Source organism: Tympanuchus pallidicinctus, unplaced genomic scaffold (assembly GCF_026119805.1).
Source record: "Tympanuchus pallidicinctus isolate F22 unplaced genomic scaffold, pur_lepc_1.0 scaffold3, whole genome shotgun sequence".
NCBI classification, from domain to species: Eukaryota; Metazoa; Chordata; class Aves; order Galliformes; family Phasianidae; genus Tympanuchus; species Tympanuchus pallidicinctus.
The window spans coordinates 28,736,947-28,750,045 of record NW_026294747.1 but is presented as its reverse complement, the minus strand read 5'-3'; the positions used below and the strand labels follow the sequence as shown (position 1 = coordinate 28,750,045).

The window sequence follows — 13,099 nt, the reverse complement described above, 5'->3', positions numbered from 1 at the left end:
TAGATACTTGATGTATATAAGTATGAAGAAGAGTGAGCCATACTGTGCTGTGCCCTGCAGTCATAGGTTCTCACCTAATAGCCAGAAAGGCAGCTTGTAACTTCATATACCAGGCTTCACAACCTAGTGTGCAGCCCAGTCTGCTTTAGTGCAGTACTGCTACTACCAAATCTGTATCATTACAGCAAGATTGTTCAGCCCCAGTCTCCTTCCTGTCTACTTATCAAGGTTTGTTGTGGATGTTACTGAAAGTGATACTGACGGTGAATTTTAGTTTAAATGTGTAGTTCTGCATCTCGTGCTAGAAGCAGCCTCTTCTGTTCTCATAATCTATGAAACAGAGAACAGTTGTTCTCCACCTTGGTCACAAAAGCAGTGAATTACTTTTGGCCATCTTTTGTTGACAGGTGCAAACAAGACTGCAGACATTTGTTTCTAGCTTGCAACAGAAAACAAGTGAAATTGAGATTTTGGCAGTAAGTATTTTGGCAAAAGCTTAAATTAATTTCAAATCTGTAATCGAATTCAATGATGCATCTGGAAGAAACTGCTACTACAAGCCTTGCATTAGGGACAGCAAATTAACCAAAGAAACTCTTGGCCACGTTGTGCATCTTTAATCCTTGAGAAGTATCTCAGACTGTTTGTACTGTCCAATTGTACACACCAAAATGGAACAAGTACTTAGTTGTAAGGTCTTAAGCTGTACTTATCCTGTTGTGGTAATTTAGTAACTTGTTCCTGCCAGATTTGTTCTTACAGTTAAACTGATCCAGCTGTTGTATATGGCTTTCAGACTTTGGTGTATGCTTTTCAAGAAAAAAGTACTTCCTATTTGCCTGCACCTGTATGGAACATTCCATAATGGAATCTGTCTTTACCAGTTTATTTTAAATGCTTTGTATATTCCTAGCACTGTCAGCATGAGTGCTTCTTTGGAATTGAAAAAGTGACTCCCCTTACTGCAGCTAATCCCCAGTTGGCAAACTGATGATAGAAATGTTAAATATTTCATTTCTTGATATTGCTGCAGGTAGATCTGCCAAAAGAAACTCTGATACACTTCTTATTATTAGAGGTAAGCAATTAAGTATTGTAGTTGAAACTCTAGTGGAAGTGTAGGTTAGATGAACGTACAATTTGCCTGTTGTATTTGTTCTCCTTTGAAGAATTTGAATTAGGCTTTAAACCTGAAAGCAATTTTCTACCCAGAGAGCTTAACTGAGGCTAGAAAAACCTTTTTGGGAAATGCCCAAGTTACACAAGACACCATTAGGAGATCCTAATCCAAAGCTATGGATTTTTCCCAGAAGTTATCTGAAATCCAAACTTGTTGTGTATTTTCCAAAACAAGTAAGTTTTAACTTGCAGTCTCAGCAAAGTTGTTTCTTTCTTGAAGCTGTTAATGAAGGAGGACCCGAGACACAGAGGCAGTTGATACGAGTACAGCAGCTGGAACTTCTTTTCTTAGTAAAGCCAAGAAAAACAAGATGTATAAGTATTATATAGGCCCCTTTAACAATTCAGAAGCTATTTGATTAGGAAAAAAGAATGCTGTAGACAAAGCAGTGGCTTTGAAGTCAGAAGTTCTTAACTACAGTTGGAGACCTCTCCATCTTCCCCAAAAATACAAATGACATCCTGCCTGTAGAAGGATGTAGATCTAGTACTCCTTTTAACACCTCCCACAACGCTGCTCTGCTCTGAAGCAGTGCTCACGCAGTCATCAGACTTCAGTGAAACATGAGAACATTTCAAAATACCTCTTTCACCCAGTCTTCCAAAACATGGAGATAGTTTATCAGGGAACAGGCACATGATCAGCTTGTATCCATCAATTTTCACTGCCCTTATGCTAAAATTCTCTTATTCCATCCAGCACTGCTAAAAGGATAGAGCTTCCTTGTTTGCTGAACTGTTTTTCTTAAGCAATCACTGAAAAGCTTCATTCTTAACACCTTTTCTTAAGCAATAAAGGCAAATTTAAATCCTTTTAATACCCTGTTTGATTAAGGAGAATTGACATTACACTGTTCAGAACACTGAATCCTTCCAAGAGAAGCACTTCCTTCACTAGAGAATACTACAGTTTCTTGTCATTTTATTCCTTAGTTTGATGGAGCCAGACATGCCTTTGATGCTACTGTGAGACAACTGATGTCACGATGGCCAAAACAGAGATGTTCATACTTGCAAGCAATCTGTGATGAAATTTACAGTATCAAAATGGAGAAGAGGTAAATCTAGGTTCTTAAAGGTGCATGAAATATCCCATCGATTTCTGCATTTCAGCTTCATCTAATAAGCTGCTCTTCGGTTGTTCTCCCCTTTCCCTCTCCCCAAGTACAAAAAAGAAATATTCAGGCCTGTTTCTTCAAGTGCTATTTTTGGCTAACAGGAAACAAAATGGGGGGTTAACACCATCTAATCCTCACTTCAGGTAATCTAAATTCTACCCTTCGTAAGCCTTTTCAAGAAATTCTAAACTGCACTCATTCATTTATTTTGTTGCTTTCTTCAAACGACTGAATAGTAAATACAAATATGTTCAAGTATGTTTCCACTACTTGTTTCCACAAGTGCACTGTGACCCTCTTTCCTTGTGGGTGGGACTTCTGAGTTCCTCCTGTTTTGAAAGAATACAATTGGAATCTGACACAAATTTAAAAAGATTATTTTTGTTTCCTTTGCAGGGTTCCTGTGCTCATCCTGTACAGTTACCGAGATGAATGCAAGGTTTTGTTTTAGTGCTCGGAGCATCTTTTATGGGATGCTCTTACTAACAGACAACAGTGTTTTCCACAAAGGAATTTCATTTGTAATATAAGCTGTAAATTTATTCCAAGAAATGGAAATAAATGTTTTATAGGTATTAAAGAAGCAGTCTGACTACAGCCAGAGATATGTATTACTGTGTAATTCTTGCTCCCTTACAATGGAAATTAGCAGCTGTGTAAGTGTAAAATGATTTACTTAAATTCAGCTTAGAATGCCATTTATGTCCTTATGCAACAATGCTGAAATGAGAATCTCAGTTCAAGGATTAGAGAATATGATTATCTTCTACTGTAAATGACTTTTGATGAAGAACTTTTGGGTAATAAAAGGTTTGGCTACTGAGCCTTTTTGAAATATGTATTAGAAAGTTTTGTCTTTTTTTAATTCATCTTAAATCTTTCTGTAAAACATGGTAGCTGAATTCATAAAACACATGAAGCTGAATTTTGCAAGCCTGGCTGCCTACATCCATCCTGCTCCCACACTTTCCCATTCAAAACAAACAGCTGCTCCATGGGAGACAGAACTTAAACCCTATGCAGAAAAACTTATTTTAAACGTGAAGGTCCTGAAAGTAAGACTTCAGAGAAACCTGACATACTTAGAAGCGTAACAGAAGTTTTGAACTAGCAAACTTAAGTTTAGAATCCACATGAAGAAAGCCTTTGAAGACATAATGATTAAAGGAATCTTAATTTCTTCCCAGTCAATGCTGTTTCGAATTACTAGTGTGTGTATTTAAAACTAAGCTGCACTCCCAACACATCAGGAAAAATAAGCTGAATAAATGTAAGGATGAGTAACAGCCTTAGTTGCTGTATATAATGCATTATATGTCACATCAATCTCAATATACCAGAGTGAATATGCAAAAAAAGCAATCTATGCCTGGACATACACTGGTGTTTAAGTAACTTGTTCCTACTTCTTTCTCTTAAAACAAAGGATTGTTCTCAGCACTGAAGGTCGGTGCATTAAGAAATACCCACCTATTCTGCCTTTTTCTCACAGCGACAAGGAGGGTGAAATTAGAACATATAAAGATGTAAGGTCAATGACAAATCAGCCCAAAAACCTCCGAGAACTGTGAGGTTGCAACAGCAACATGAAGTAACTCTGGCAGTACTGGTCCTAAAGTCACAGATAATGGGATAATTCCTAGCCATTCACCAGACAAGTCACATCAGTCATTACAACTAAATCCATTTCTCATTGTGTTTAATAGGAACAAGTATTCATCTTTTACATCTGCTCATATGAAGGAGTTACTTTACGATGTGAAAATGGGGAAATCCAGATCCCTGAATATGTTGAAGGATGAAGCCTTAAAAAACAAACGCTCAGGTGACACAAGCATTCTTAAGCTATGTCTGAAGGAACCATGATGCAGTATCCTGCCCTGCCCTCCCCGCCCCAAGCCAGGCTCAGCACAGCTGGGTCAGCATGGAGAAAAGGCACAGCTGCTAAGCTCTGTGGGAGCTCAAACACATTCTGGCTGCCTTACAGACATCTGTACTGCATCGTGTAAACAAGTCCCTCAAAATAAGACAAACAGGAAAGCTGCTGTTCCTGGTAATAGGTTGGCACCTGCTTTCCCTGGTATTACTGCGGCTTATCTATAAAACTGGGCATCTGTCACCAAGACTCCTGTTCCAGTCTCACTTTGCTCATGGTGCTGTGCATTACTCTTCACCTGTTACTCCCTAGATGGGTTTTGCACTGCCCACTTGTATAATACAAAACATACAGCAGTATAAGTACAAAACTAGTTGGCAGACGAGTGTAAAGCTATTCTGGTAAAATCTTGTAAATACTCCTGCCATACAACAATCCACAGAAAGCACCTTCTGCCTTTCAATTTAAACAAAAGTACTGATCACATCCCAGTATCCTGCTGGAAAAGAAAAGCCAAAGACAAGTGGTAACTCAAAAAGAAATGGACTTTGCTTTGAGCAAGGGTCAAGTCTATTACAGTGATGGTAGGACACTGTCCATCACTGCGTTGCTTTACTCTTCTTGTTTTTGCTTTTCTTGTCCTTTTTCTTCAAGCCATCCATGTTAGCTCTCAGCAAATTAGAATACGCCTGAAACAACAATTAGAACCATTAAAAGAAGAGATACTTCAAGTATATACTAGTTTACATACTGTTCATGGATGCGTATCTTCATTTTCTCAGTTACAGATAGCCTTTCTCTACTACCCTGGGAAACTTGTTTCTAAACCAATGTAGAAAGTTAGATAAAACCACTGAATTGTTTTACATGGATGGATGTGTGCTGTCTGAGATTAATCTGTATGCCAGTGCAGTGCTGAACCAACCTGGCCCCAGCTCTCCATTGCTCCTACTGCCTACTCCCCAATACCTACAGAAAAGGAAAATAGAAAGCTTGCAAAACTTACCATCTGGAATTTATTTACTTCCTTTGAGCTCACCTACAAAAGTAATACCAGAGGTTAACCAAGAGAGCACTGGCTTCCATTACAAGCTATCAGTACATATTCACCCACCAGTAGCTATCTCTTTTCACAACATCACGTATATGTACATATACACATAGGCTGTACTGACATGCCATAATACTTCACTGACATAGAAAACTGAAAACACTCCTAATTAGATTAAAGCAATCCTCAGAAGGTTGTCCTTCCCAAATCCATTCATTTTCACATAGGAAAGAGGTGAAGAAACATTCTAGTAAAGAATATTTGCTTCTACTATGAGGTCACGCTTTAATTGTAGGTGGAAACACAAATCCTGGAATGAAATGCTATAGCCCAGATTCTCTCAATTATTTCTAAAATTAATGCTTTCCCTTAGATTACATCACAGAGGACATTTAAAGTCAGCTAAAGCCTTTCCCAATCTCTTATTCAAAATAAACACATCAGGTCCCCAACTTCAAAAGTTAACATTTCCTGAAATACAAGAAGCTCTGTAAATGAGGGAGGGGGTAATTTAAACAAACAAAGAAACCTAGGCATGCTAAGTACGATTGAGGCTTCAAAGCGTCTGCCCCATACCACATATCCTTGACAAGAAACAAGAATCCTTTTTCTACTACTTCAGTCAAAGAACATCTCCCTATTTCCTGGCTGCTACAGTAATGCCAGGCCTATCTTTGTTAATTCCATCAAGCTCTGTAAGAAGCTGCCTCCATCACCTGAGCTTGACTGTAGGACCTTTCTCCCTGTAGCCATGGCATTTTTCTCACCCTGCAGGTTCCATCACTGTCCCGTGGCTTTCTGCCCACACCATCCTCATCTCTCTAGAATCAGTTTCCCCTCTCCCTCCCTCAACACCCAAGGTTGTGGAAAACAGACACAGTCCTTTCCTGCTTGCTCAGCAATACCATTTTGAAGCAAAATCTGGTAAAGAAAGTACAACTAAACAGTTGTCCTATCTGTAATACACTTAGTAAGTGTAACGTTTTGGCATCCCAATGTCAGCTGTGCCTTCAGTTACTTCCATGTAGAACAAAGGGGGCAGTTCTCGTGCAATCCACTTAAGGCAGCTTCACTTAAATACGGGAGTGTTGCATAAAAGCCAAGTAGGGCTGCTCATCATTCTAACACAGAGCTGTCACTCACCACTGTGCTGATTTTCTTCTTTCCATCAGTAGCTCTTAGAAGACACTTATTGTCTGCTGGCTCAAAACTTTCTACGTGGCCTTTGCGTGGAACTGGTTTTGTTCGACCATCATCTGTATTGGCAAATAGAGAATGTTTATTCACATTTCACTAAAATCGTGCGATGCCTGCTGACCTGAGATGCTACAAATTGCTCATGAGATCAGTAAAACACCTTGAAATTTAGAACAGCCTCAAATGAATGAAAATTTTTCAGATCCCTCCCTCTGCAATTGCAGAATGGTCCACCACATAAACTGGTTCTGCCTGAAAAGAAAGCCAAGAAAAATACGCAAGCTCTCCTACAGACACGCTGTATGGGCTGCTTATTTCAGCAGCACCAGGCTTCAAAGTGATTTAAACTACGGCCCCGGGTATCTATTGCAGAAACAGCACGGCCCAGACGGCGAGGAATCTCAGATCACAGCCTGCCCACCCTTCTCGTGGGAGCAGGGCCCCTCGAGCTGCCACCACCTCGCCGTGCCGAACCTGCAAGGTCTCCAGAGCTGGAAGACCCGTCACAGCCCTGAGGAGGTCACTCCAACCACCCGCTGTCCTCACAGCACGGAATTTTCCTCTCACATCCAATTGGAACCCACCAATAACTATCGAGAAACTTAAGAAAGGTTAAGAACGTTTTAATTCTCCGTTTCCAGAAGCCTAAGAGCTTCCAATTAGCGCCTAACAACCAGAAAGCCCCCACGTTGCCCGCAGCTCGAAACACAGCCGCAGGGTATCGGCTCCGCTGGCGCGCGCCATGCCGCTCTCGCCAGACGCCCCGAAGACGCCCACACCTCTTAGCAGCACCGATTTAAACCGGCACCTCTTAACGCCGCGGCCGCCACACCGAACACTTACATTTCTTCAGCGTTATGAAAACGCTCCCCGAAGTCCTGCACTTCTGGAAGAGTCTCGTCAGCTCCGTGAGGAACTGCAACACAAGCACACCACACCGCCTGGCTGCGGATTCCGCCGCCGGCCCGCTCGCCCGGAGCCGCGCGCACAGCCCCGACCGGGGGGGGCCGGGCCTGGCGCGTCCCGGGGTCCCGCCCGGCCTCCTCCCGCCACGGCCAGCACGGGGACGCCTCGCGCGGCCGGTGACCGGCCGGAGTCCCGAATGCCGAGCCCCGAAGCCCCAACCGTGCGGCTACGCGGCGCGGCCCCACCTGCTCGCTCTCCAGCAGCACCATCGCCCCGCTCGGCTCCACGCCGCGCAGCCGAGCCGGAAGCGCCGCGCTCGCTCGCTCACTCACTCACGCACGCGCTCAGAAGCGCATGCGCGGTGCGAGGCGGAGCCACGCGCACCCCACCCTTCCCTCCCGCCGCTGGAGAGACCGAGTGGGCCCGGCGTCTCGCGCACGGGGGGCGGGGCCGGCGCCGACCGCCTCGCGAGGCCCCGCCCCGCCGAGGGGAGCGCCACGTCAGCCACGCGCCGCCGCCGCCACGCTCCGGCACGGCGTCTGCGGTGCTGCGACGGGCGGCGCTTCGGCTGCTGGCGCCTCGGCCTGCTGGCGTGGCGCTGCTGGAGCGGGCCGTGCGAACGGCTGACCCCAGGGGGGAGAGCCGCGGGCTGGGGCGACGGTGGGCGGCGGTCTAAGGCAGCGCGCGGTCTCGGGCCTCGCAGCTCTCCTCCCGCGGAAAGGCGATTTGTCGTCCCTCCCCACGGCCACAGATGTGGAAGGAATTCCCTGCAGACGGATAGAAAGGAGATGCGCGGGTGGCTGCTCGGCCCCGGCAGCGGGCGCTGATCCCTGCACACGGCGGTGCTGCGGGAGGGCCGCCGTGCCTCCTCGCGTGGTCATCCTCGGGGGGGTCGTTACCCAATACATTAAAAGTACAACAAACAAGCAATTTAGAACCGGAGTCCCGTCCCCAAAACGTCCGCTCTGGTGTCGGCAGTCGCTCGCTGTGTTCTTGCAGACAAACCGCGAGGCAGCAGAGGGCGCTATGATCGCGCACAGCCGGCGTTGCGCAGCAGCCGTCACGGCACCGCCGCAGTCGCCCGTACGGGAACTCCGTTCTCACGGCGGCCCGGCAAGTGCGCTCGTGCAGCGCTGCCGTTCCCTCACCGTGGATGGCCTTATCCTCGTCGTGTTTTCCCACGTGTGACAGCTGAGAAGGGAAGGTTTCAGACATACAAATTCACCTGTGAGGAGCTTATTCTGCTTAAGTCTTCCTGAAGCTGACATTCTCAGGAGACACAACCCATGCTGTGCTCAGAGGTGTGGACAGGCCAAAGCCCTGTCCGGGCTCAGATGGGGATGGTTCCTGCCCCTGCAGCCTGTATCCACAGTGAGCCGAGGCAGCCGCTGCAAGGAGTCGCTGCAGGGATGCGCTGCCTCCAGTGCTGCCCGTTTGGGGAGCGGGCACAACGAGCTCCTCATTGGAGAGGTTGTTGTCAGGGTTTGATTTTCAGGAGAGACCTGAATGAGAATGATGCAGTTGTGTTGCAGATTTTTATAGGCAGCTTGTGAAAGCAAAACAGAAATGGAAATACTAAAACAATTGCAACATACTCCTCCTTGGAAACTACCATGGCCACAGAAACCGGAAGGCAAAAGAAACTTCACTCAGCTTGCCAAAAGAGAAGAAGGGTGGTCATGTAGCTGAAGCACAGGGATTATATCTGAAGGCTGACCCCTCCATGCACCAGTGAGTTCTTGTGCGGTCTCCTCACTTTCCTGTACCACAGCTCCTCTCTCCTGAAGATGAGGGAAGATGCATGTTTACTCTCTCTACTTCTTATGCAACAAAAACATTTAATGTTGTGGGATGAGCACAGTTTTCCCCCATTTTGCATGAAAATCTCAACCTGATGTTGGGAGCTGCCATAATTGTTTCCATTTTAACCTAGCTATCCAGGCAGCAGTAGCAGTGCAGCTACCGTATCAGGGGCTGTACAGTTCTTTGCAGGAATTTGTAGTGCCAAAGGCTGTGATAGCAGTGTACACTGGGAGAAGGGAGAAAGGGAAAACCTCTATGAAGAAGCACTTTTGTGCAGACAGACAGACACTACTAATTCAGGAAGGAGAGCAAGTATTTCAGAGCAGAGGAGCAAGAAAAAGAAACCGCAAATGGAAAGAGCACACATTCCAGACAATGGGAATACAGAGAAGGCGGGAACAACTGTTCAGAATTCATTGAAGACTAATGTGTGTTTCCAGCATGCAACTTACTGCATGCATTTAAAACATGAGAAAGGTTTAGGAATGCATGTTTTTGGAAGGCCCTTGTCTCATGATAGTTAATGTACCGAGATATGGGGGAAAAAAAGGAAACAACCTGAGAAATTTGCACCCAGCATTCTGATTGTTCAGTTCCTCTTAGCGTTGCTTGGTGCCCGTAAAATACAGATTACGGGCAGAGGAACTCTACCATCTCCTGTTCTCCACACAAGCACTCATGGATGTTCACATGCCATAGCTATCATTGCTATGCAAGTGTGGCAGACTCCTGTCTGTTCACAATGTACTGAGATTGCTTTTGTACAAATTGAAAGGCCTTCCCTCTTAATAGGGGATTTTACTGCTATGATATAGAACTCGAGAGACTTGTATAAAGTTTACATTTTTCAAATGTATTGTTTTATCAGCAATTTTTATCTGAAAACCTTTGAGACTGATAATAAAAACAGCAATTCCACTGAATTGCTGAATTTGTTTCCAAAAGAAGTGCAGCAGAGGTTTGTTTTTGGGGTCTTTTTTTTTTTTTTTTTTTTTTTGTGAGCTTATCTTTCCAATCACGAAGCTATTTTTCAAGCCAGAATGTCACAATTTAATTAGGGGAGAAGCCTTCATCACAACTTGCAAACAAGGTGAAAATGGAATATTTTTAACGATTCTTTTCCAAAAAAAGAGATGGACCGGGGGAATGCTGACACTGCTTTAATTTTGCCAAAGGCTGCCAACATTCGGAAGGAATAAGCTATTCAGCTGGTGAAAAAGTGCTGAACAAACACTGAAGGAGCTAAAGGGATACTCCCAATCACCATACACTTGCTTTTCACTTTATCTGCTGCTCCAGCTTAATACCTTCTCCCTCGCCCTCTGCCCCCAGAAAAAAAATAAATAAATAAAAAAGAGAAGATGGGTTGGATTAAAACAGTAGCAAGAGGAATGGCTGGATCTCCAGAGTTGGCAGGGGCATTAGTATTTTGTAACCCAATCTGTCATGTGACTAGAGCCAGGCAATAAAAATAAGCTTCTACCAGCCCTCCTGTTTGCTCAACTTTATTATATGGTGTCAGTAGAGATTGACTTTTTTTCTTTCTTTTTGGCAAAAAATTAGCAAATGAAGCCACCTGAATCATTAAATCGTGAAGGAAATCTGGCAGGGAACTGGAGGAGGTTGCTGCTGTGCTTCCAAGTTTTCCTGGAAGCAAGCTTGTACTGAAAAGAAGCAGAGGTGAGACCTTCTCCTCTGCTAAGTGTGCTGGGAGAAGCAGGAAGAGGAAAAACAGGATTATCAAAAGTAGATTGCATTCTTGATCAACTTCATTAGAAGTTGGCAAAGACCTATTTGAACAGCCTAGAAAAGGTTACTTCTCGTTAGGGGCTGTCACACAGTCAAATTCAGCTGCAACACACCACAGTGAGGAGAAATGTAATAACATACCATAAATTACCGTTTGCTCACCACACTGCTCCAGATGAGTTAATAACAGATAATGACCCACAATTCACAAGTGGATCATTTTGGTAATTCACTTTGATGTGTAAGTTTAAGCATGCCACGTCCAAGTATAACCATGCACAGGAAAAAGAATCAGCATTACAGCAAAACCCCAGCAAAACACACACACTCTCCTTGCAAGTCTGTCATTAGCACTGTAAAAACAGAGGTGCACACCTCAGTGCTCTCCTAGCTTCACCAGATCTGAGATTAATGGATAAAGGAAAAGCTCTCTACAGCCAAAATTCAACAGCAGCTGCTTGGGCAGAAATAAAATTAACCCTGAGATAGCTATCAAAATGTCCTCCAGAAAGAAAATATATATAGAAATATTAATATAATATATATTATATATATATTTTATATTATAAATATAAATATAAATATATATATTATATATAAATATATATAGAACTAGAAATATTTCTCAAAACTCTAATGCATCACATTGTTGTGGTAGAGAAAACTGATAGTTTTCAGGGAGCAGGGTTGGGGAGGTGTGAGTGGACCTGTGCTGGAGGCCGTGCCTGTGAGGCATGCAGCCAGGCCACAGCTCTCCCCAGCAGGCTGCAAAGAACTGCTGTGCTGTGCCGTGCCTCGCACTGAGGGGTTACACAGCCTCAGGTGGAGGCTGCACGGCTGAGAGCGCTGTGCCACGTGGCACAGCCATCCCAAAGTACTGACCCAACAGTGGCATCCCTTTGGAGTCTAGGCAGATGGGACACTTGTGTAAAGCAAGCCAAAATGACCAGGACACGGTCCCACACTTGCCACACATTTTCCACGGCCAACATTATAATAACTTGGCAGCTATACCTCGCTTATTTAATACTCTAAAAGCAAGAATATTATCAATACTTAGGGATGTGATGTTCAGTGTGCACCTCATTTACATTTTTTTTAATATTACTGGAATACTATAGCAGGTACTGAAATGGCAGACCCAGGCCTGCGTTTGAACCAGGAGGAAGATTTGCATCAAGTTCAAGCACATCTCATACACACACTTTGACTTTCACACAAGAAACTCAAAGACTTTCTGAAAATAAGCCACCAAATTCATCTCTCTTGCAGTCTCACTGACGTCAGTACAGTCATAGTGAAATACAGGACGTCAGAATTTGGTAGCTGTTAGCATAACTTCTCTCTTCAGAGCTGTAAACAATAAACCGCAATTTTAATAGGGTTAAAACTTTGCTAGTATCTTTAAATGAGTTTCATGATATGACCTTGAATTTCTGCGGATCTTTTTAAGTCATCTGTGAACTCCAGCAAGTTGTCTGTAGAGCAGGAGAAGGCCTGTACAATATGGTGCACCTTCTGGGTGCACTAGAAATGATATTTACCAAACCTCACAGCTCATCTCCCCAGAAGAGAGAAGATATATAATCATCACTTCATTTTGTACGGCAGATTTTTAAGCAGACATCGAATGTCTGGTTAAGAGCTGTGCAAAGCATCAGGGAGGTAATTAAGCTGGAGCTCAAGAGTAATGAGGTGACAGAGATTGTGTTGAGCATCATTTCTTTCACGTTGATGTGTCCTACTTTAAGAAACACAGAAATGCAGTTGTGAAAAATTTCCACCAGATAATCCCAGTGAGGTTATGGGATATTTTTTTCTATGTACACATTTAAGAGACAGGTTGAAGAATATCACACTATATTGAAAGGCAAGGCAAGGAGGAAAAAAAGAAAAATCAGTCAATGGGAATATGGGAATTCTAGGTCAACAGAATGTCACTAAGGAGGACGACATTGTCCTTGATATCAGAAAGCACAAGGGAATGAATCATTATAAAAGGAGACACAAGGTCCTTGCTGTCCTCCACCTTCACTCTTCTCAAAAGGACAGGCCTTTGAGCAGCATATTTCTCTTGACACTGTGGGTGTTGCTTTCTTGGGAAGAAGAGGATCACCTATGAACTCACCAGCATCATTTCCTATCTCTGCTGAGACTGCCTAAAGAAATGAGACCTGTCTGGACTTCTGAGGTTTAGGGATCACAACATGAACTGCCGTG

At 43.9% G+C, this 13,099-nt stretch overlaps 2 protein-coding genes across 2 annotated transcripts in view; one reads left to right on the top strand and one right to left on the bottom strand.

Moving 5' to 3' along the window:
• The window catches only part of EIF2AK4 (eukaryotic translation initiation factor 2 alpha kinase 4), a 32,975-nt gene extending 29,843 nt beyond the window's left edge, over positions 1 to 3,132 (top strand). Inside the window, exons 36-39 of the mRNA XM_052693190.1 lie at positions 408 to 476; positions 1,034 to 1,078; positions 2,113 to 2,237; positions 2,694 to 3,132. Of these exons, the coding sequence (XP_052549150.1) occupies positions 408 to 476; positions 1,034 to 1,078; positions 2,113 to 2,237; positions 2,694 to 2,748 (294 nt within the window). The 3' untranslated portion in view covers positions 2,749 to 3,132. The remainder of the gene's footprint in view (positions 1 to 407; positions 477 to 1,033; positions 1,079 to 2,112; positions 2,238 to 2,693) is intronic.
• Positions 3,133 to 3,968: 836 nt separating this feature from the next.
• On the bottom strand, positions 3,969 to 7,712 carry SRP14 (signal recognition particle 14). The gene is made up of 5 exons (XM_052693193.1): positions 7,573 to 7,712; positions 7,265 to 7,337; positions 6,368 to 6,480; positions 5,180 to 5,212; positions 3,969 to 4,862 (listed from the first exon to the last, which is right to left on the bottom strand). The coding sequence occupies exons 1-5, from the start codon at positions 7,594 to 7,596 to the stop codon at positions 4,773 to 4,775; spliced, it is 333 nt and encodes a 110-aa protein (XP_052549153.1). The 5' UTR covers positions 7,597 to 7,712; the 3' UTR covers positions 3,969 to 4,772.
• Positions 7,713 to 13,099: the final 5,387 nt, after the last annotated feature.